This window comes from Lygodium microphyllum, chromosome 29 (assembly GCF_053477565.2).
Source record: "Lygodium microphyllum isolate KBCC chromosome 29, Lygodium_microphyllum_v1.1.10, whole genome shotgun sequence".
Lineage (NCBI taxonomy): Eukaryota > Viridiplantae > Streptophyta > Polypodiopsida > Schizaeales > Lygodiaceae > Lygodium > Lygodium microphyllum.
The window spans coordinates 48,971,220-48,996,862 of NC_141163.1; the positions used below are offsets into that span (position 1 = coordinate 48,971,220).

The window sequence follows — 25,643 nt, forward strand, 5'->3', positions numbered from 1 at the left end:
GATCAATTCATGGGTTATTAAGATATCCTCAACACATGAGACTCTTGTGGTCTCACTTGTGGTGGTGTAAATTTGGTGCATATAGTTGGATATCTTGGTATAATCTTGACAAGTGTCATTGTTAAACCCTTGATTTGCTTCAAATGGTTGACCTAGAAATAGTTGCTCTTAGGAAAGTTTCATAGAAAATAAGAACATCAATCACCAAGTCATGATCTCCTTAAAGAGAATGGTTGCAAATTGGAGGGCTTGCTTTTACTCAATTGGATATTGTTTTATAATGCTTCACAATTCGTATTTTTCTTCATATCCTAAGTATCACAAAAGGCTACTTTTTAATCATAAGAGAATATTCATAAGGAACAAACAAGTGTTAAAATCAACTCCATTGATAATTATGTGGCTTATAATGTTACCACACCTAATCTAAAACTTGGATCTTATTCATTGGTGATAGCTTGAACTCACATTAAATTTATAGAAGTAGAAATATTAAGTAAGCTATCAAATGAAGTGACATGCATATAGATCAATGTTAACTGTTGCAACCCCACTATAGCAAGGTAACATGTACCAATATTTGGAGTAATTATAAGTATTATTAATCTTTACTATCATTTGAGTGACACTAATGGCTAGTGCTTGTGATTTGACTAGGTGTTATTTGTTGTTTTTTCGTTTTTTTTTTTAAAGGGGGGGGGGTATAATTATCTCTAAAGGATGCACAAGGCCCAGTGATTATACATGAGTAAATAATGTGGCATGCAACATCTACACCTAGTCTATAGTACCAAAGCAATATTCATAGTAGTTGCATGAAGGGTTCCACAGCCTCATCAAAGTATATGTTTCATGTAGATCAAGATAATGGAGGTGCATAAGATTTTGACCTTCCTCATTTTGAGATGTTTGATCTTTGACTCATCAAGAAGATTTTCCTAACTAGACCAACATGTTTTATCCTAGGAGGCATGTGTTGGTTTGCTTAATGGTCTTAAGTACTCTATCATTTGAAATAAGAGCATAAAATTAAGATCAAAATTACCTTTGCCTAACTGGATAAGAGTGGATGTACTTTTTTGGTGAAATTTTAGAGTGGTAATATCCTTTGTTGTTTCTTCTAGAGTATTTTCCTTAATCATAATGGATTCTTTGGGTTTCTTTGTTTATTGTTATTTGTATATTTGTTTTTGCTTTAATGGTACCTTGCTTTCAAATTTTGCACTAGTGGCCAATTGTACTAGTAGATAGATGAGGGATTATTTTCTCAACCTTTGTTAGCCAAAGGATGTATGTGCCTTTGTAGTAGCCTTGGGTGTATTTGTTATGCTATCCCTTTTGGTTACTTTGCTCCTTTAGGTTTTTCTTTTGTTCTTTCCTCTTTGTGGAGTTCATGATTTGGCCATCTTGGTTTCCATTCCTTCTTTGAATTGCATTCCCTGTTCTTTGCAACGAGTATGATTTGGCTCACTAGTTTTAAGTTCTTCTTTTGAGCGTCTTGTAGGATTGTTTATCCTCCCTTGCTAGATAGTATTTTTGGTTTCTCCAATTGGTCTTCTTAATTGTCTTGATTGCATAGTTGAATGCCACAATGATTATTGCTCCTAGTTGGGCTAGATTGACTCTTTTTATAATCTATTCCACTATGTAGCTTGTCTATAGCTTCAAACACTTAGCAAGAAGTACTTCTTATTTGAGATATTCACAATTAGGTAGCACAAAGAAAAGAATCAATAGGTTTTTTCAATAGCCATCATTATCTTTCACTTCTCTAACAGTGATTATGGTTTACCTCGTGTAGTTTATGTTGGAACTATTTGGAATAAGATAGAGTTGTCCAATTCGGGTCCAAACACCATAGATAATAGTACTATGATCCATATCTTCATCGATGAAAGCATCCAAATTGTGCTCTTTCTTTGAAAGCAACCCAACCCTCAAATAATCTTGTGATATAATGGGTTTATCTAATGTATTTTATCTAGATTGCTCTTAGATTGGTCTTACATGTTGTGTTTAGTATTAGCAAGGGCATAGTTTTGATCTCTCTTTTAGACTCCAAGCTTGAGCATATCTTAACATGATGCATACGTGCTTGTAGTACAAAGTTTTTCAACACTCAACAATATAGCCCACCAAATTCCTCTTCACCATGAATGGTAGGTCTAGGGTGGCTAGGATATGCATCCAATCTCAATATCCTCTGTGAAGGGACATACTTGTTGGCATGACTAAGTCTGTGAAAATATTACTAGTCTAATAGCATCATAAATATGGCATATCTAGATCCCCAAGAGAGGTTTTCCAAGCTTCCATTTCTACATGAACTACCTCTATCGTAGTGTTAAAGAATATTGGACTATTGCAACAATCTTCTATGAGTCTTGTGTTTCTTCTATGTGCCTTGTGTCTCTCATCCAAGGTCATCCTAAGAGAATATCACAATCAATACTGCTCATTACCACAATGGCAAATGAGTATTATGTTGTAATTTTACTTGCGAGACTATCATAATTAACATTACTCATATACCACAAGGGAATTTGGATATCACAATCTTGTAATTTTTATCCATCAAATCATTAAGGACTCCAATAGGTTTAACTTTTCAACCATCATCCATAGTAAGTTGGTGTACATTCTTGGTGGGTGCACTTTCTCATGCTTCTATCACTTGAATATCAACTATGTTAACATCAACTTCTAATCTAATATATATTTTATTGTAATATCTCATAGGGCAAGAACGTGAAGGATTGCATATCTCTTAGCTCCTTCCTAGAAGGCACTATTACTCCACCTTGCATTTGACTTGGTGTTAAATTTGGGGCTATTAGGCCATGCTAAATTTCTTACTCTATGGTTTGAGCTTCTTCTCTGCCTTCTAACCATGGCTTAAAGGCTTTCAAGATGGCTAGATTTCTCTTTAGCAATGCTCCTAGTGGTATAGATTAAGCGACGTTGGCTAAGAGGACTATATCTCTCTGCTCCTTCTGCAAGAAGATGCTAACTCTTCTTACACTTAGCGATTCGCTCGGTGGCAAATTTAGGCTATCATGCTAGGCTAGCCTTCTCTCTTTATGGTTTGTGCTTCTTCTTCTCTACCTTCTTTCTATGGCTTAAAAGCTTTCAAGATGGCAAGGTCTTTGTTTAATGGTGGTGTTATGGTTCTTTGTCTTTTGCTTGGAAGTAGGTGGTGAGCATCAACACCCAAAAAATAAAATCTAGTTTCAAAAACTATCAAGGTAACCTCAAGAGGATCTATCACCTATACTTATGAGTTTAAGGTCATTATGAAGAATTATCTATTTCACCTATCACCCCTAAGATGGCCTTGTGGGTGCCTATGATAATCACACACCTTAGCTCTTTGAAGTGGATGGCAAAAAGCACTCCAGAATGTTAAGAATCAAGCTATCCCAGCCTTGAATTGGCTTATCTTGAGGTTAGATTTTGGCAAGAAATGCCTTGGAAAGGGGAGCTTATGAAGTCTCCAATATTGTGGTAGCACACGTGGACACTATAAGGCCTTCACAAGTGTTATGAAATGATACCCCTGAGATGATGTCAAATAATTGTTATGAGGTGAATGATATGATTGAGGTGGTCCACCTTGAGGGTAATGTCGAGAGGATAGCTTCCATGCCTTTGAAGGGAAGAATCCACTCTACAAAAGCATTAGAGGTGTTATTCAATGCCAAGAAAACTTTCAAGTGTTATCTCCTCAATGTCATGAATGATTTTGATCCTTAAACCTTGCAAGTATGTGGATGATAACCTCACGGTGGTTCACATCGAGGGATATTTTGGTGGAATTTTCATTTGAAAGGATGGATTTTGGGAATTCTTCAATATTGCAGCACACTCTCATTCTAGACTATTTTTTGGTTGAGCTCAAGTCCAAGATAATGCAAGAAATTATTGATATAAAATTATCTTGGTGGGCAAGGGATGGGTCACTAAAATATGTATAATCTTATTACGTGGATTAAAAATAAGGGATTTTTTAATTGCGATTTTTGTACTTTTTACATACAAGAGGGTCTCATTTAAAGGGGTTTTCCAAAGAATCTTGAATAGAAAAAGGGTGCGTCTTATTCATGGAAAATTCACAAATAAGGGATTTTTAAAATATGCCTTGGATGCTCATCCATAAGGTGAGGCTCTTATCTATAGATGCAACATTCTCTTTAAGATTTGAGATTAAGGACAAAAGGTATAGTAAATTTCAAAAATTTCCCTCTCTTTCAAGAAAAGCATTTTATGTAATTTCTTCCATATGCTTATGTTGAGGTTTAGTATAAGTATAGTCAATTACAATCTAATAAATGAATACAATTTTGACCTTTTAACTCAAGCCATGGATCATGTTGATTGATAAATATCAAAACATGCTTACTTTATTGGACATTTATGGAAGGAATAGAAAAAATTTTCTTATTTTTGGATCTCTTTGTTTCGTATCCCAATCTTGAATGCATTCTATGCACATCAATAGAGCTCAAGTGAATAATTCTACATGCATAGAGTGAGAAAATTTTGCGGTTTTTTTTTATTTTAATGGGTTTTAGTAATCCTCCTTGCTCTAGTCCAGTAGCTTTTTAAAGCTAGTATCCCTTCTAGAGAGTAGATTACCACTCAATCCTTCACTTCCTAGTCCTCCAACTAGTGTTTACATAGAGCACCATCGTAATTTCCATCACCCTTGGCAATAGACTCATAATGAAACAATAATTTTGTGCTCTATGAGCTCAATGGGAGGACATTGAGAGAATACTCTTATTGATTCAAGAGTTTCACTCTTGCTTGGCCCATCTATCTCTCATACAATTTGCTCAATCTCCTATTGTCACTCTCTACCTCTTGCCTACTTTAGTTATTCTTCCAGGAATGCAAGTAAATAAGAAAAATTAAAAAGAGAAGGTGAGAAAAATATATCGATACTTCTCCTTTGTTATAATTGAATTCTAAATCCGAAGCCTTGATGCTTGCTTTTTGAATCAAGGCACACAAGTAATGGAAGGTCCTTTTTGCTCCCACATCTATGATACATTCTTCTATTCTCCTACATGTGAAGAAGAAGAAGAAGAAGAGGAGGAGGAGGAGGAGGAGGAGGAGGGGAACTAGAATGAAGAAAGAGGATGCTTCTCTCTCTCTCTCTCTCTCTCTCTCTCTCTCTCTCTCTCTCTCTCTCTCACACACACACACACACACACACACACACACACACACACACACACACACACACACACACACACACACACACACACACACACACACACACACACACACACACACACACACACACACACACACACACACACACACACACACACACACACACACACACACACACACACACACACACACACACACACACACACACACACACACAAAGTACAGAGATGAGAAGGAACTTTGCATAACAAAAAATGAGTCTCTTTTCACTTTATAAGCTTTAAATACTAGTTTTACACGGGCCTTCTCAAGTTGTGCATGGGATTTGTAGTTAAAATATCTTGACATTGTAGATTTTTTCGTAATTTAGATAGATTATATTGGATCATCAATTTAAAGATAAGAAAATAGATTTTATTAACAAATTTATCTAGTGTACAAAGGAGTGAGCTTGATGCTTTGATTTTTACTTCGAAAATTTCAGCAAATTTTAAAAAGATAAATATTAATTAAATAACTCTATTTTTAGCAATGCTTGAGCCTAAAATACCTCGAATAATTACCTCTTTTTGCTCTCATCTTAGTATTGTCTACCTATTTTTTGCATTTTGAACCTCAATAACTTTTCGTACCACATTACTATTGCAGTAATTGCTACTTTTACTAGCTTTGAAATGTTGTTCTTTTGGTCTTTTCTCAATTTCTTTAACTATGCAGGCTTCAATTGTTATTTATAGTAGCCAATATTTTTTGTACTTGAGGTCTTTCTTTGATTTTTTTTTCTTACTTTATACCTTAATCCTTAGCTTTTTGCTCATTTTCTCTACCTTTCCTAAAAGCTACTATATTTATTAACTCCTATTTTAGTAGTTATAAGAATCAAGAATACTTATTAGATGGAATGTCTTACTTCACTTGGGCTTTATTGTGATGGTTTCATTACTGAGGCTTATCAAGAGGTAATACAATTAGAAACAAAAATATACCAAGGTGAAATCCACCTTCAGGAAGATCTCATCCAAGCCAATGGCACCCTTAGAAAGGAGGAACTAACTGAAGTGGAGGGTTACAAGTGTACTTCGAGTGATGGTTAGCCAAAGTTGAGAGACCCTCTTATGGAAACATTTTAATGGCTTAAACAAAAACAAAATAAGGATAGGATTCCCATCCTGCAAAAGAAGGGTGGAACACTTGCAGTGTCGACAACCTAGTTATTACACATGACTATTCCTGTGATATCTTCAATCAAGTCAGCTAACCCATAGAACAACAAACTATTGCCAAGGCTAAGATCTCACACTCTAGGAAATATAAGTACCTCATAGTATAGCTAGACTCAAATATTAAAGTGGTGGAATCGATAGACATAATAGCATTCCTATCCAAAGGAGACTCCCTTGGCAGTGATGGCTTGCCTAGTAAGTTTTTCCAAACATACCAAGTTGTCTTAACCCCCTTTATGGATGTTTGGAGAGAGGCAATTTAGCATGGAGCCCTACGCTCCTGTATTAATGAGGGTGCACAAAGAATGAGGAGGAGAACCTGTGTAATTGGAAACCAATATCTTAATTCAGCTTACAAGGTCTCTGCCAAAACATTAGGTAAAAGACTTACTACCCATCTTGATGCCTTGATCCAAAAAAAGGGCTTCATGAAAGGAAGGTATATATTGGATGCTATAATTAGGCTCTGGGAGGGGTTAGAACATGCCCAAGAAGCCAATCAAGGTTGTGCCTTTCTAAAAACTTACTCTAACAAAGCATACAATAGAGTAGAGTAGGATTGCATCCTATGATCACTACTAGATATAAGACTTGGAAGATAGGTTATTACCTTTGTATATGTCCTCATTAGGCACACAACCACAAGAATGGCAATAAATTGAGACTCATAACCCCATTCCCTTTTGGATGTTCAATAACATAGAGTGCCCATCAGGCCCCTACTTTTTGCCATTGTTGCTGATGGACTTGTATGGCTCATTCAAGACCAAAGAGAGAAAGGAAAACTCCCCATGGAGGCAAGGACATGATTTTAAACCTTTTTGTTGATGATATTGATTCCACTTTGGAAACTTTAAATAATGATCTGATCTCCATAGCTACCTTTTGGGAATGTCTAGAAATATTTTGTCTAGCCTCTAAATCCAAAGTTAATCCTAGAAAACAAGCATGAACTTTCATTAAAGAACCCCCTAAGTGGATTATAGAGGCTAGACGCCAACCTATTCAAGAGGGTGTGATATTTAGGCTACTAGGCATTCCTATGAGTTCTGGAGTTAAAGTTAAGGCAAAGGTGGCATTGTGTAATGGGAAAAATATAGGCCAAACTAGAGAAGTGGAATGACTTATGACAATGCTTTGCATGTAGGACAATCATTTTGAAGCACATACTTATATCCTCATGCATTTACTTTTATCCTTGTTGGAGTCCACCCAATATGTGTCTTAATCAACTCAAGGAAGTGTGTAGGAGTTTATAATGGGGAGAAGACTCTAATAAATTCAAGACCCCTAAAGTCTCATGGCAAGTTCATATTCTCCTTAAGACACAATGAGGACTAGGAATAATAGACATAAACGGTGTGGCTGATAAGCTCACAAGTACATGGATTATTTGATGCCTTGAACACCCTAAAGATGACTAGTCAATCCGCTTCCTCCATAGTCAGTAACATTTTGTGGTAGCTTTCTACCCTAGATGGACCAACCTCCCCCTCTATACTATTATCTTCTCTCAAGAAAGATTCAAGCCTTATGGAGTATCATCACTAATCAAACAAATGTGGGAGGCCTAGTAGAAATACAAACAATTTATCACAATTAAAAAATCTGCAAAAATATTGTGCTAGTCTACTGACTTGATATGGTTGACACCTCAATCCAATCTATCGAAGAAGACTACAAATCGGCTACCAAACTTAGCATGAAGGGGATCATAGTATGGGGGACATGGAATTTTCAAACAAGGGACTAGATAGAAGGTGCCTAGAGGAAAGATTTAAGCTAAATATAATAAGAGAAAAGAGGCTGAGATCAATGCTAACCCGACATTTATTCCATGGAACTTTCATACAAGAATTGAAGATTTTGGATGCCATCAACGTAATAATCTATCATTAATTGTTAAGACAATGCGGACAGATACACTATTATTCTTCCTTTCCTCTCATACGAGCTAAGCTAGAAGGAAATCCTCCTAGGGGAAGCTTACAACATTTGCCCCCCACACACCCCCCAACACCAAAAAATGGATGCGTATAAGAGGTAAGTGGTCTATCCTTCATCAAGTGACAACATGCATAGTTGGTGTTTTTGCTCTACTAACACAACATTTTGCACCCTCCAACATTCAAAAGCATGTCTACTTCCATGGTAGGTCTCTAACAATTGCAGCTTATTTTAATGTCTATATGGTGTAATCTCTCAATTGCTGCATGGACTCACTGCCAAGCTATTAGAACTGATCGTTAGAACAATGTTTATGCAAAAACTCAAGCGTGTTTTGAAATATTTGTTCATTTGTAAAGAGCACACATCCAATAGCTCTAATCTTCTCTACAAAAGCATGCCCACTCCTGAATGTATGTGCACCCTTCTTTAACCTTCATTCAAGAATCACAAGAAAGAAGCTGCTACACAATGGAATGAGTAAAAAACAATCAGCAATTTTGCTGCTGAATGTTTCAAAAAGCAGGTACCCAGTCCATGGGATGCACCCAACTGCTAGTGCTTTGCTGAATACACAAAGTGGTGATTTCACAACATCCTGGACCAGGCAGTGAATCAATATAGGGTGTCTCTGCTCCTTGAACCCCTCTCTCATTCAAACTTGACCCCATCTCATTTGCTTTTCCCACACTCTGGTGGTCCAGTTTCTCTGAGTTGATTAGACAGAACGGTCCCATGGTGTTATATAGTCCCATTGACTCATCACATAGTTCTGCAGACTTGTTGACAACATCAAAACTCATGTCAAAACTTACTGAACTAACATGCGTAGCTGATGTGCTTGGGGGTATCATACCTAGTCCAAACATGTCAGATTTGTCTGGAGCTTCTGCATTGGTTTTTGAAGCATTCAATCCAAACCTGTCACAAGCCTCGTGCTTTATCGACATGGCCTCCAAAGCCTTTTGGGGATCTGCATTTAAACCCACAGAGGTATCTCCATGACTTGGTCTTCTTTCTGTGATATTCAAATGATGCACAACTCTGTTCAAATGAGCCACTTCCATGCTCACATCCGTTGAGCTTGGAACCTCCGAGGCCTGGTGTGCTTGGTATTCCTGATCACAGATTCCATCACTTGCAGTATCGTCCACACTTGAGTCATTTGCAGAATTGATCAACTCAAGCTTCAGTCGACCATCTTTCCTCGAAACTCGAAAGAACCGCTGTGTTGGGGCTTTCACCTCTTTGAGCACAAACCGGCCATCTTTCTTGAGGGAGCGCAGACAATAGCCTGCCGCACATGCTCCAGGGCTTCTCCCATTCCTGCCACGATAGCTCTGAATTGCAAGGGATTTCAAAGGAGGAGGAAAGCTTCTTCGCAACCCTCTTGCAGGAGAGAGAACAAAGTCACCTTCTCCACTGCTCTCTTCCTTGTCAAGCCATTCATCATTCACAAAGTCCTTTTCTTCTTGGCGATATGATGCCTCACAATCTGTGTTTGTCAGCTGAGAGACATCTGTTCCAGATTCAACAGAGACTCGGTTCACAGGTCCAATTGCATCACTTACCATTGACACCTCAGGCTCCTCCTTCCCATCATCAAGTGCACCTGATGATTGAGACCCAACATTGAAGCTCTCGATCCCTTGCTTGTCAGAAGGAAACTGACCAGACACACAATCTTTCTCACATGAATACCTGCATCCAAACGCACTAACCCGAACCCCAGTTTCAGAAGGTATGCTATCATGCCTGGACTCATCAGAATCACATGAAGTCTCTGTCTCAGTATGATCGGCATCCATCCGGATTGGAGCTTTAGACCCAACCCTGCTATGATGAGACCCTCTCTTCTTGCAAGAAGAGTAATACTCCGTGGCGCATTCATCAAAGGGCTCATACAAGCCGTGTCTGAAGGATTCAAGAGTACTGTGAGGCCTTGAAGGCCGACCAGCAGCATGAAACTTGTGGCGCATGATGCCAAGAGACCTTGTTTTGTCCATCCGGGGCTTAATCAAGTACAGGCGCGACTCATTGGTGTCATCATCCACCGAAGGGGGGCTCGAATCGACCGAGTGGACACGCCTGGATGAGTCCCTGTGCTTCCTTGTCTTGGCCTTTGCAGATGTGCCAAACACACAAGGGAAGGCATAGCCTTTCTCTTTCCGGGGCTTCCTATCTTCACAGAAGAGCCCCAGGTAGGACTGCACAGTCTCAAACACAGTCCTCATGATCCTCCCCACCGTCCCTCTCTCCTAGTTGGGAGTTCAGATAAAGTTGGGTGACAAAGGAAGAGAGGGCGAGCCCATGTCAGGTCATCCAAAGAGAAGAGGGGGAACCCATAGCCAGGCAGCTAAGGTTGGGTGACAAAGGAAGAGAGGGCGGGCGAGCCCATGTCAGGTCATCCAAAGAGAAGAGGGGGAAGCCATAGCCAGCCAGCTAAAGCAAGATGGGTAGGCAGAAACACATGCATTTGAATGAGAGGAAAGATGACCAACATGAGAACATGGAAAATGCTGAGAAGGCAGATTTTGAGAAAATTGCTTAAATTTTGGAGGGACAAAAAAAAAGGAAATTGGCATGAGGTGGGTCCCATCTTTGGATTCCCAGCTCTTCACACCAACCAGGAAACCCCCTCCTCCCTGGAGCTTGGGGCCTTGGGCGCTTGCCTTTTTGGCTTGTCGCCTGTTTGCCCACATGGCTGAATCCATGATGTCACCCTTCCGAAGTCACGGGCCATAATCCATAAATAGCTCGGGTGCATTTCTCGAATCCACAATAATCACTAAAATCTCCTACCATAAGGCTCGAAGCTTTTCTCAATATAGTCTCTTGCCAGCCCAATAGCAAGAGCCCACTACGTACGTCCAAAAACAACAACGCTAATATTGCATACAACAACAATGCTAATATTGCATTAATGGCTTCTAGCAAGGCCATGATCTATAAATGGACTATCGAGTGCCTCTCGAGTCTCCTCTTGTTCTTCTTCCGAGTTCTTACTTAGTTTCAAGCATTTACACCTAAAGGCTTAAGATCAACTTTCCATGAACACCTTTCCATAAAAGTAGCTATAATGGGAGCTGCCATAGATATCTGGGCAGTGGGCATGCTGACTGCTTAATCATCTTCATATGATGTCGGTGTGCAAGGTAGAAATATTGTTTCCATAAGTGTTTCCTATTGTTGAAAATCTTAAGCTTGTATTACATGGTAATTATGATCTTTTCATGTTGTCATACACTCTCTCTCATCACTCTATGATTGTAAGTTCCCTTTTAAGAAGCAAAATTAAGATTCTACAGCTTATTTATTATGATGTTTCTATGGACGAGTCGATGCTTTTACAAATTTTGCAATTCACATTTCTTGTGTTGACTCCAATCTATTATAATATTGTACAATGGGCCATTAACATGTGTGTGTGTGTGTGTGTGTGTGTGTGTGTGTTTGTGTGTAAATCTCTCTCACACACACACATACATATATACAATGTCGAGATGACTATGTACCTTGCTCACAACTTAGGACAATAATAGTCTACATCTACAACTTACTCCACCCTAAGAGTTTTATACAACCATTGACTTCTCATAGCTAACACTATTGGCCACCTCTCCGTAAACCGAAGAGGCTATGGTTCTACTCTATCTCTCCCTCATCCTATACTTGCAACAAACAATCATATATTCTACCATGATATATCTCCTACTTTTGCTCACCATAATTATCTCACATTTCATGTGTTATAAAAGAGTTATGGCCATCCTTAGGATGACTATATCTATCAGTAAGCACTAAAACATGAAATTATGGGTTTACAACAATTGGCTTCTATGTGTATATAACTCAACAGTGGTAGATATCATGTACTCCAATCATGAAAGGGGTGGGTTGTTCAACAAAGAGAAGCACATGAACAATGCAAATTGTAGCATGAAAAACAAATTCTAGCACTAAAATTTTTTCACCTTCCATGGTGAGATAGGTCAAACAATGGCTTACTCACACTATTAACTCTATCAAGCCTCACACAACCAATCCCCATGGCATTGTAGCCATCAATGACTAGCTATCCTCATGACACACACTCAAACAATGTGCTTTGTAGTCTAACCTAATTGCCTAGCCCCGAACCCCAAGTAAGGAGATATCCACCAACATAAGTTAATTGCCTCCTTATGTCCTTGATGAATGAGTCTTTTGTAATTTCCTTCTTGACATTTGATAAGAATCCAAAGTCTTCTAAGGCTTTGGTAACAACTGCCATTAACTCTAGTTGCTTAGTTCTTGAAATTACTAAAATGTGTTAGTCATGGGGTTCATTGTCTTCTTTAGATATTGGGTAGGATCTTTGAGATAAAGCATATGGCTTCCCTTGTTGGTGGCCAGGCCTATAGGTAATGATAGTGTCAAATCTGGATAGAAAACCACTCTATCTTTCTTGACAATGATTCAAGACATGAGAAGTCATAAAATATTCCAGATTCTTGTGATCCATAACATACAATTTATCTTATGAGGGGTGCCTTCAAGTAAGTGTCACCCGGTCTCCAAGGAGTCTACAATAGCTAGAAGTTCTTTATCGTGAATTTCATAGTTAATTTCTATAATATAGAATTTTCTCAACTGGAACGCTACTAGATGAATGCAAATGTCATCACCAATCTGGGATAGAACAGTGTCAAGTGCAAAATTTGAGGCATTTATCTCTAGAATAAAGAATTTCAATGGATATGCATGGATGAGAATGGGTGTTGAGGTGAAGGCTTACTTTAATCTTTAAAAAGCTTGCTTAACCTTTTAATCCCATATATATTGGGGGTAAAGGTGCCTCCTCCTAGCCGCCCGTCTATTACTACACTGACAGTACTCGCCACTGCACAATGTAGGTGGCGAGCGCCCGTCACTCTCACTTTATTCTTTATTCTTTTAGTGATAGTTTGAATAAAGGAAGGCCCAGTCACACATTGTGACTGTTGGAGTTCCCATTTGCTCTCTCTCTCTTTCTTGCTCTTGCTCTCCCACCATAGCTCCTCTAAGCAAGCTTCGATCCTTCTCACCTTTCAACTGGTATTAGAGCTTGGATTCATGACTATTCGAGCTTGGTTCGTGGCATCTTCAGCTTCCTATTGATTACCTACACTCATTGGGTCTCCTTCTCGGCAGCCGTAGCCGACTCTCTCGAGCTCTCGTCACTCCCTGGCTTCCCAAGCACCTACTCGGCCCCTTTGGGCACCCTCAGGGCATTCCAACAAAGGTATTCATTCATCTTCTTCAAGGTTTCATGCTGGTTACAGGTCTACAAGTCTGAGAAGAAGAAGGGGGCAGCACCATTGTATCTTACTAGCTCCATAAATTGGCATAGGCCTTTGTGGGGCACCTTAGACTTGTTGTGCGCCTTCTTTGTCACCCCCTTGAGCTTCCTACCACCCTGACCAGCACAATTATGTGAGCAGCAACCCCATACAGTCAGCATGAATTCGCGCCAGTTTATGATGGCAACCCCTGGACAGCTCATCCTAGTCATTGGTAGCCTCATTTGGGCACTATACACTTGGTTTATGCTTGGCATTTGATCTTGAGTCTTGGCATTGAACATTGATATGATTTACTTTAGGTTTGGGACTATTATACATAGTTTACAGGTAGCCCACAATAGTGCTACATTAGCATTTTATGTCTGGACCACTTTCGCATTGACATTGGTTGTCCAGTTAGTCACAAATGCTCCTCGAATGCTAGGGGAATGCATGCCTATGATGTGAGATTCTTTTGGGGCTGAATTTGCTCAGCCATTGACTATTTTACACAGTCCACATGTAGCCCAAAACAGGGCAATCCCCTGTCATTACATTTTATGCTTATGCTACATGGTCATTTGGTTCCCGATTATGCCCGGTTGGTGCTTATACATATGGGCAAGTATGCCTATGGTTTTGAGCTTGGATTGAGCCATTGCTTACTCAGTTTTGGACATTTATTTATTGCTAGAATATTTAGGGCTGAAGCTCATTTGCTTATGTTTGGATATGCCTATTGGATTCAGGCTATGTCTTGGTTGTGTACATTAATGTAGTGACTCTCGGGAATCGACATAGAGCTTGCATTTTCTCTCGGATCATTGGTTGAGCTTGAGCTCACTTTGCATAGCATTTGGATCTCCATCTTTGATGTACTTATGGCATGTACTTTGCTTATGTCTGACCGGTCTTGACATGCTTAGTCTATGCTACTACTACATGCCTGTTACATTGTCTGGAGTTGGATGCTACTGAGCCTTGCTTTGGCTTGGCATTTGATCACTTACTTTGGCTATTTCTTGGCTTGCCAAAGTTATAGTTTGGATGTACTTCATGTCTATGGATGCTATGTATGGATGCTATAGAGCCTACATACTCGGGATGGATGCTATGTATGGATGCTATAGAGCCTACATACTCGGGATGTCTCATTGATGCTTGATCTTGGACACTTGTCACTAGTGCACTTTTATATGCTTTGTTCGAGCTTTCTTGCTTGACATTTATGGCTTTTATGCTAATGGGAGCGTCTTGATACGCTTGACATGGGTTATGCTACTTGAGTATTTAGACACTTGAGACTGGGATCTTCACTTGGATGTTGCATGGTTGATATGCCGTGGTCCTCACAAATGTACTTGGGTTGATTTGGGCTTTGCACTCCCTGAGCATACACCTATTTGTGATAGGTCTTGCCAGTGTTGTGATCACTTTACCCTATTTCACAAGGAGTGTGCTGGCTTACTGAACGGATTCATTTGACATGCTTGGATGTTTGCTCGATGTCTGTATGACTATGTACTTTTTGATTTATGCATGCTTGATGCTGGTTATGCTTTGACAGTCAGTGGTTGACTTGGTATATTCATTTTGCCTACAGTTTACTCTCATTGTACATGGCAGTGATTTATTATAGCAAGTAGTTATGCATGGACTGTGATGTATTTTTCATACTGAATCATCCTAATTTTATGTTCTTTTAATGGTAGTTGGTGAGCAGCATCATTAGATATCAGTTCGTGGTCATTTTGCCTTGGTTTTGGTGATATTTTGGTTGTTTACAACAGAAAACGACAAGTGACTGCGGTATGGCTTCTTCTTCCACTAACAATGCTATCTTCAACATCATTAAGCTTGATGGTACAAATTATGCCTATTGGAAGAGCCAAGTTTGGCAGGTATTGGTGCAAAAATTGCAGATAAAACCACTTAGGTTGCATGGAGAGCATCCTAAAACTATGATTGATGACGAATGGATGGAGCTTGATGAGTTATGCAAGTCCACCCTCATCTTGTTTCTCACTGAACATGTGCATTACAATGTCGTTCAGGAAGGATAGAGTGCTTGGCACCTTTGGGATAAGATCAAGAACCTCTATGACAAGAAAAGTCCAGCAAATCAGATGTATTGGCTGAAGCAAATTATGGATCTGCATATGAAGGAGAGAATATGACGATGTCGGCTCATTTGAGCCAGTTCCATGCTATCCTCAAGAACTTGACTTCGCAGGGCATTAGCTTCGATGATGAGGTTACTCCATTGTTTTTGATTGGGACTCTGAGTGAGTCATGGGATGCAGTCCGCACTACCTTATATGCTCCCACTACTATTTTGAACTTGCCTAATGTAGAGAGTGCTCTTTTGCACTAGGAAGAGATCAATAGTAAGAACTTGAATGCCTCTCGTGTGTCACATGCTTTGATTGTTAGAGGTAGAGATGGTAATGGAAAGAATGACCGTGGGCATGGCCGTGGCAAAGAGTCGCAGAAGTATAGGTCTAAGTCACGTGGTAAGTCGTGTAGCAAGTCTCGTGAGAGAAATGCTAATGTGACATGTCATCATTGCGGCAAGAAGGGTCATATATGTCCACAGTGTCATGAGTTGCACAATGAGAAGTGCAAAGAGAAGGAGAAAGACAAAGTATAGGAAAAGTCCTTTGATTGCAGCATGGTACCTGCGAAATCCAGTGTGAAAATCGAGGAAACAAATGTCTTGCAGACTGATGACTTCGATGGGGAGTACATAGTTGCAGCTAGTTTTTATGATGCTATGCCGTTGACCAAGGTTCACTCTATGCATGCGCAGTGTTGGCTTTTGGATTCTGGTGCTTCATTTCATGTTACACCATGTCGTGAGTGGTTCCATTCCTACCGCGATGTCTCTGGTTCAGCTCACTTGGGTGATGACAGGTCACTTGCTATTGTTGGCATTAGGGATGTACGACTGCAGTTCTCTATTGGCATTACTTTTCTGTTATAGGATGTACGTCATGTACCTACGCTTACACGCAATCTTATGTCTACAGGGTAGCTTGATGATACTAGGTTTCATGTCTCTTTTGGGGATTCTGCCTAGAAGATCACACGTGGCAGACTTGTGCTTGCTAGAGGTGCCAAGGCTAGCAGTCTCTATCCTCTTGTAGTTGATGGGTCCTCTGTTGACCATGTTTTGTTAGTGGGTTCCATCCCACATGTATCTCTTTGGCATGCCTGTTTGGGCCATATGTCCTTGAAGGGAATGAAAATGCTTTCTGGTTTGCAGTACTTACCACCCCTTGACTATGTATGTTTTGATTCATGTGAGCATTGTCTTTATGGCAGGCAAACTAGGAATATGCATAAGAAGTCTGGTAGGGCACACATGAGTGAGCCCCTGGCATTGGTACATTTGGATGTCTGTGGACCCATGCCTTGTCAGTCTATGGGTTGTGCAAAGTATTTTGTGACATTTATTCACGATTTTTCTCATAAAGTCTAGGCTTATCCGATTAAGCTTAAGTCATATGTCTTGGCTGTGTTTCAGAGATGGCTTGCATTGGCTAAGAACCAGACTAGGCATAGGCTAAAATGCCTTAGAACTGACAATGGGGGAGAATATGTGTCACGTGCCTTTGAGTAACTATGTGACAAAAGGGGTGTTAAACATCAATTGACCGCCCCCTATACTCTACCCTAGAATGGTTTGGCTGAGCGGATGAAAAGAAACATCCAGGAGCATGTACACAGTATGCTTAGTCATGCAGGCCTACCATATAGAGCTTCTGGGCTAAGCCAGTGAGTATAGTTGTGCATATCATAAATAGATCACCTTCCAGTGGTTTGGATTTCCAAGTTGCAGAGAAGATATGGACTGGAAAACCTCCATCTTATGCGCATCTACATGTCTTTGGATGTGAGGCATTCTGCCATGTGCCCAAGGACAAGTGTAGTAAGCTGGATCCTAAGAGTTTCAAATACATTTTCCTTAGCTATGGAGATGAAAGCGAGATGGGTTATCGCCTCTGGGATACGCAGGTGTGAAAATTCATCCACAACCATGATGTAGTCTTCCATGAAGACAAGATGCATCGGTAGGCTGAGAAGCTGGTAGAGATATGCAGGATTATATTCCAAGAGGAGCCACAACTCTAAAACATGCCTAAACAAGCTGGAAAGTAAGTGAACAACAATACATACCACTTCATGCTAAGCCATGGAAATGTCAGGTGAGCTCGAGCTCTCAGGGAATATGGCTCTAATACTAGTTGAAGAGAGTGAGCCATGAAGTAGAGGTAAGGAGTAGAAGGAAGATCTATGATGGAAGGATAGAGAGAGAGAGAGAGAGAGAGAGAGAGAGAGAGAGAGAGAGAGAGAGAGAGAGAGAGAGAGAGAGAGAGAGAGAGAGAGAGAGAGAGAGGAGAGAAAAAAAGAAAAGAGAGACCGTACAAGAGAGAGGGTAAGAGAAAGAGAGTAAGCAAGACATAGAAAGGAAAACCAGAGAGTGAGAGGAAAAGAGAGAGGTTGAGAGAGTTGAGGAGTTAGGGAGAGATTCTTTGTGTGTAAGAGAGAGAGAGAGAGACAGGGAGACAGAAAGAAAGAGTGAGTGAGAGAGGGAGTTAGAGAAAAATAAGTAGAGAAAGAGAGGGAGACAGAAAGAGAAAGAGTGATAATATATATATAGAGAGAGAGTTAGAGAAATAAAAGAGAGATAGAGAGAAATGTGTGTGTGTGTGTGTGTATATATATATATATATATATATATAGAGAGAGAGAGAGAGAGAGAGTAAAGGAGAGTGAGAATGAGAGAGTAAGAATGAGAGAGAAAGAGAAATTAAGAGAATAAAGAGAGAGCATCAACATAGCACTGTGGATGATCTATTATCTGCATTCTCATAAAAATGAGTAGGCATGACAAATGAGATGCTAGAGATCAATAGATGTATATCAATCAATGTGTCCCATATCATTATAGTTACTACAAGGAAATGGAAGCATAGCAATATTTTTGAGGTGATTACATGATGTTGCCATAGTGACAACCGTTTTTGACATATTTAGATGGTGTCACTATTAGCGTCGCTATTAGCATTACTATTTGGGTTGCTATATATGTCAATATTTGTTTTAGCAATGCAAATAGCAACACATATAGTGACACTAATAATGATGGTGTTATGGGAGAAAATTTTTGCCGAAACCTGAGTGTGGCATTTTACAAGTTTTTAAACAAGCAAGAGTAAGAGAGCAAAAGAGAGAGGGAGAGAGTTGAGAGAGAGAGAGAGAGGGAGAGAGCTCAGAGAGAGAGAGAGAGAGAGAGAGAGAGAGAGAGAGAGAGAGAGAGAGAGAGAGAGAGAGAGAGAGAGAGAGAGAGAGAGAGAGAGAGAGAGAGAGAGAGCCACCACCACCCATCCACAAAGAGGAAGGAGAAGTGTAAAGGAGAAAGAGGGAACCCGCAAAGGAGAAGAAGAACAAGGAGGAAAGGGTGAAGGGATTCTTCTTTGAGCTTTGAGATAAGTGCATTCTCTCTTCTCTCTTTGTATTCTTCTTTCTTCACTTCTCTCTTTATTTTTGTTGATGAAGAGATATATAGAGAGAGAAAAAGGGAGGGAGACAAAGGGAGAGAGATCAAAGCAAGGGAGGTTGAGATAGATAGATAGATAAATGTATGTATGTTGCTACTGCCACTACCATTGCCACCTCCATCCATGAATAGAGATGAGACAACTACAAAGGAGAAGGGAACCCATGAATGAGGAGAAGAAGAAGGAGAGAAACATGGAAGAATTCTTCTTCAAGCTTTGAGGTAAGTGCATTCTCTCTTCCGTCTTTTCTTTCCTTGTCTCTTTCTTTTTATTTATGAAGAGACATATAGAGAGGGAGGGAGGGAGGGGGAGAGAGAGAGAGGGAGGAGATAGCAATAAAGAGAGGTAGAGAGAGAGAGAAATAAAGAGATGGAGGGAGGGAGGGAGGGAGGGAGAGAGAGAGAGCAAAATAAAGAGAGGGGGGAAAGAAAATGGAGGGGGCAATACAAAGAGGGAGAGAGAGAAATACATAAAGAGAAAAATAGAGAGAGAAAAAGGAGAAAAGAGAGAGAGTAGGAAGGGAGAGAAAGAGAAAAATAAAGGGAAGAAGGAAAAATAGAGAGAGAGAAGGATAGAGAGAGAATATATAGAGAGAGAGAGAGATAGAGAGGGAGGGAGGGAGGGAGGGAGGGAGGGAGGGAGGGAGGAAAAGAAGGAGAGAAATGAAGATAGAGAGGGGAAGAGAGATAGAGAAATAGAGAGGAAGAGATAAAAATACAAAAATAGAGAGTGAGAGATAAAGAGACATAGAGAGAGAGAGGGAGGGAGGCAGAGAGAGAAATAGATGGAAAGAAAAATAGAGAGAAAAAAGGAAAAAAGAGAAGAGGAGAGAGAGGGAGGGAGGGAGGAAGGAAAGGGGAGGCCCGAGACCTCGACACGGAGTTACAACAAGAAACCGTACTAAGGTGGAACTAGAAGACTACCTTTGGATCCAAAGAAGCCAAAGAGCAAACCAAACCATACTTGAAGCATATGAGAGCCAAAAGAGTCCAAGAGCTGAAGAATGGAGTGAAGCCGACCAAAGAAGAACTAAGGAGCCAAGAATAGAAGAAGCAGGTGAAAATAGAAGAATAGTTATGATAATATGAAGATGACAAAGAAGAAAAGGGGGAGGATGAGCTCATCCCATAAAAGAGTTTTTGTCCCCAATAAGAGAGCTAGCTGCTACTACCCTGACTACTACCTTGAAGACTACCACCAAGAAGGCTACCCTGAAGACCAATACCTCTACAATGAATACCCTCCTAAGGGAGATGGATACTACCCTGAAGATTTTTCCATCGACTACCATCTAGAAGGAGAATACCTCTACACTGACAACCCCTATCCCAAAGAATGCCAACTCGAAGGAGTCAAAGAAGAGGAAGAAATGATGGACTATGATGTTAAGGGAGAAGGATGGAGAATGGATGTACATTCAAAGGTAGAAAGTATTATGATGGAGTTAGGATACAAGAAAGAAGACAAAGATAGGTGAACATGTTAGAAGGATGAACCCTTGCACCCAACAGATTGCACAACTCAAGAAATGGAGCTTGAGAAGAGGGAGGATGAGCTCGATGCTAATCTTGGAACACCTCCACCCATTGAGATTGAGGGTGAGGCCAAGTTGGTGCCCTCTTGTGAGGCATGGGATGCCTTCGAGATGAAGAGGATGAAGAAGAAGTAGATAAGAAGATAGACTTAGAACATGAGAATGGAAGGACAAAAGCAACTTAGACAAGGCATCCATGACATGGATCCAACACTTTTGCTTTAGATCCAAGTATGCATGCCATCATCAAAATTTGCTACCAATGAGTGTGCACTAAAGCAAGAAGAGACAAAGATTACTTCATACCACTATTGTCACTGTCATGGCTGACTACATTGACTTTCTCTATCTTCACATTGCTCTTCTTTGCAGGTTGGTTGTCCTTTTTCTCATCCTTGCTATCATCAGTCTTCATACCCTTTGCCTTTCTCTTTCTGCCACTTATAGCAATCATGCTTAAAGTGACCTTTGTTGCCACAATGATGGCACTCTATATCTTTCCCACATGAGAAATACAGTGTTCTTTATTTTTAAAATTTTCCTTTTGCTGAGACCTACCTTTAGTGTACAATGCACTAGAAGCCTTGTTGGTTGCATGGTTCTATCAATTCAGCTCTTCCATATGCAAAGAGCTCTCCACTCAAAGTATAGTAGTAATGCGTTAGAGTTGATCATGGGGGTTATCCTGAATGTATCCCAACTTTTAAGCAAAGTGCATAGCAAGAAAGCCGCCTCAAACTCATCATTGATATTAAACTTCAAAGCAACCAGGTGGCTGAAAATCGAGTTGAACTCATTGAGATGTACAGACATGGATGTACCCTCTATCTAGAGATCCGTCAACTTCTTTAGCCACTAAACCTTGCTACTAGCATTCTTTTGAGCATACAACTCCTCAAGTCTCATCCACATAGCATAGGTAGAATCCAACTTCTCTATGTGGAACAATAAAGAGTACTCACATGAAGCCATGATTGCAACCCAAAGTGACAGGAAATATCACCAAAGACAAGCCTAAACTGCCTCACAATTGACCAAGAAGAGATGCAAAATCCAACCAACAAGATATTTCTAAATTTTCCCTTCAAAACTGATTATTGATCATATTCTAGCATAACCAAGGTGTTTTAGATTAGTAGCATAGATGAATGCATCACCAAGTAGCATATGAAAGCTCTAGGCATAGATTATCTACAAACGGTACTTGTTCATAGTGTATAACATTAAAAAATGTCTAAATAAATCAATCTATTTCAGCCTAGATATGAGGCACAAAGCATGTGCAATCACTACTCAAACAAATGCTATTATGTCAATACCAAATCAGTACTAGAGAGCCTCACCGAAAAAGCATAAAACTCAACTAAAATCTCTTACAAGTATGGTACCTATAACCTACAACCTTTTATAGAGCCAAAGACAATGTTGTCAAGCTCTAAACCAAGCTCATAACATTCCCAAAGTCATCTCCAAAAGTTTAGCATTCATGGTATAAATGAATATAGCATCAGTAGCACTCGAGAGATAGCCCAAACGCGTTAGGCATAGCATAAACCTCTATCAAGTGTATTCAGCCCTGTGTATTACAGCACATATATCTCGGTCAAAACTGAAAAATTGAAGTGCTTGAATAAGTCCAAAAACATCTTCTAGCATGAGCACAACATCCCCAAAGTATCCAGCACCATCATAGCCATTCCGACATCAAATGAGTATAACCAAGGAGCATGAGCCATCAAGACAAGGGGCTATCTAGTTTTACACAGTCTGCAAATTGTTCTTCACAATCTAGAACTAAAGATATGGTGGTTAATCTCAATGTCAAGTGTCAATAATTTTACATAGTCTGTATATTGTTCTTCATAGTCTAGAACTAAAGATATGGTGGTTAATCTCAATGTCAAGTATCAATAGTCGATGTTGGGATATTCATTACCACTTAGCAAGGGTGTAACTAGAAAAGATAAGCCACCATTGAGCTAGAGTAGAAGTAGGAGAGGATTGAACTATCAAAGAAAAGATCTGGACAACTCACATGAATTTGTGTCTATTGTTCCTGGGGTTTGCGCAATAGAAGTAATGCTTTGTAAGCCTCAATCAAGGCTATAGGAAGGCTAGGATAAGCCTAGACCAATTCTGGAGCAATCCTTGCAAGTCTTCATGTGCAAACTAGGGTGGAAGTGACCTTTGGACTGAGCTAAAAACTCATTGTCCTAAGCTCATCACAAGCTCAAGAAGTCTTGAAAAAGCACCCATAATACCATATTAGAGAATTTGGGAATCTCCCAAGTTCCACTTTCAAATAAGGAGTAAAGATTTGACTAAGTGGCTAAATCTTAACCCCATATTTGAGAGTGGGACTTGGGGGGATTGCTTATATAGTTTCTATGAGAAATTCACCTTCAAGTAAGGGGATAATATTTGACCATGTGTCCAAATATTAATCACATGAGGAATCCCCAAACTTTATGAAAATTCCCAAATTCTTGAATATGTGGTTCCATAAAGCTGGGGAAAATGGAACTCCTAGTCTACCTCTGATACCATTTGAAGTGTACAAATCCACAAAGCTTCAATGGGGTTGTCAATGTCAATAGAGATGCAGGTTGCCAATGAGAAAGAAGCAGACATTGTATGTGGATACAATGATAGTACCACTTAGGTTTTTCCAAATAGATATATGAATATGGTACAACCCCAAAGGATACATTTACACCTAGTGTGGGCGTGGGCACAATGGCCCTTTATTCCCAAGTTCACATTGATAAGCAAGAATACTTAGTGTATATGGCTAGAAGGGTGGCAGGGCTGCATGGCCTGCTACCTTCCCCCCATGTAACCTTCACTATTTGCATCGAAAAGTTACTCTATAAACCATTGTTATTTTTGTGTCACTATATGGGTCGCTATTTGCATCACTAATTTGTCATTAGCGACGCAAATAGTGATGCATATAGCAATGTAAATAGTGACATATATAGCGACGCTAGTAGTGATATATCTATCACGTTGCTGCAAGGCGAATAGCGATGACAGAGGCAATTTTTTCTATGAATAATTTGGTCGCTTTAAATATTAGTATTGGGTTTATATGTTGTAGTGAGTTAGTACGTGGTTAGTACAAGTGGGCAATTCACCAAAAACATAAAATATTTATAGAGCATGCGTAATGCTATGTGTAAAGCATGTAGAGATATTCACTAATTGTGGTATAGAGATAAGCTCTAATTGTAATATTATGCAATGCATTGTTTGTCTTTACAAATCTGAAAAAGGGGATGTTGGTACATCGCAAGCAATAGATCACTTGTATTTAATAGTAAGAAGAGCTTGTTAGTATACTATGTAAGGAGCACCTGAACAAGCATATCATCTAAAAGGTGCTTCCTCTAGTGTGCCCTTCATAAGAGAATAAGCTGAACTATCCTCAAATATTGGAATGTGAGTTGGAAGTGATGATTGAGGAATTACTATCCATCGATGCTAAGTTCTATGATCCATTGAAAGACAAGACTTCCATATCATTATATAACAAGTGTTGAGTATCCTACTTAAAGATACTTTATGCACTCTTGAGTATATAGGCAAAGTACAAATGGAGAGATATAATTGTAATTGAGTTGTTTAGATATATAATACATTGATTATTCTTATATAAAATTGTGTGCTACTTTATTGATGCTTTTCCCAAGGGGTGCACCTTATAGAACATGTAAGATACCACATGAGTTCAAAAGAAATGGTATTTTATTGAATAAAATTTATAAGAAATCGTAAGTTTAGTAAAGTAAAATATATTATTTTATAGCTTTATATCATGTTAAGAAAGGGTATTTCTTAATACCCTTTGAACACACGTTATATAGATGATTTCTTATAGGTGCATCCCCTAAGATGCTTTTGCAGTTTTTAGAATATTGAAGTCTTACATATTGCTATCACAAAACACAATGTCTGAGTATCATGATGACCCAAGGCAAGTATTTGAAAACTAGGTATGAACTACAATTGCATACACACATCTATTAATGATTGTGTGCTCTTTCAAGGTGAATATAAGTCCATGGCTACATGTCCAAAATGTGATGCAAATAGGTATCAATAGGACCTACAAGGTCAAACAATCCCTTAGAAGGTTCTCAGACATTTTCCACTCATACCACATGCCCATCACATGTTTTGGATTTCAAGCATGGTAGACTTAATGACACGGCATGCATAAAATGGATCTAAGAATGGTATCAAGTGTATAGAGAGTGTATACTAGTAGACTCGTAGACATGGCACACATTGATCCAATGTTTATTGAATTTTCAAGAGAGGCAAGGAATCTATGGTTTGATCTTACTATGGATGGCATGAATTCATTCAAATTGTGCTTGACCTCTTATAGTGTGTAGCTATTAATCCTTGTTAACTACAAAATTTTGCTATGATTTTCTACTAAGAATATGGACAGTTATCCCCATCCATTGATTAATGAGCTCAAGATGTAATAAGGGATTACAATGGAATACATGAGCAAGTATTCTAGGGGAGGCAGCTCACTAATATAAGGTCCATTATTATATGGACTATACATAACTTTCTGGGTTTAGAAGAATGCTCAACTAAATGAGTCTTCATTTTTAGTTCTTTCTTCAATATACACTTTCATGATCATGTTGAGTATATACAATGGTTGCTACAAGGCTAGTCATTTCACCTTACCATGTATGTCCTATTTTTGTATCCCATGCACATTTTCAAGAATGTTGGTGTAATAAGCGGGATACACACCAACTAGGGTTTAGACACCCCATCACACTGACCGGGGTATTTAAGGTGTAAGAGCCCCAGATTAGGGAAACCAGTGATTATCAAGATCACACTCTTCACCTTCATCTCTAGCTTC

The 25,643-nt window shown here is 39.4% G+C and overlaps 1 protein-coding gene across 1 annotated transcript; it reads right to left on the reverse strand.

The window, feature by feature from the left end:
• Positions 1-8,329: 8,329 nt before the first annotated feature.
• LOC148010597 (uncharacterized) lies at positions 8,330-10,851 on the reverse strand. Its single transcript, XM_087672160.1, has one exon. It carries the CDS (start codon positions 10,580-10,582, stop codon positions 8,864-8,866), a length of 1,719 nt encoding a protein of 572 aa, XP_087528286.1. The 5' UTR covers positions 10,583-10,851; the 3' UTR covers positions 8,330-8,863.
• Between the last annotated feature and the right edge of the window lie 14,792 nt (positions 10,852-25,643).

Bases quoted from the DNA above. Each gene is read 5' to 3' on its own strand.
- LOC148010597 (XM_087672160.1), bottom strand. From the start codon at position 10,582: ATGAGGACTGTGTTTGAGACTGTGCAGTCCTACCTGGGGCTCTTCTGT.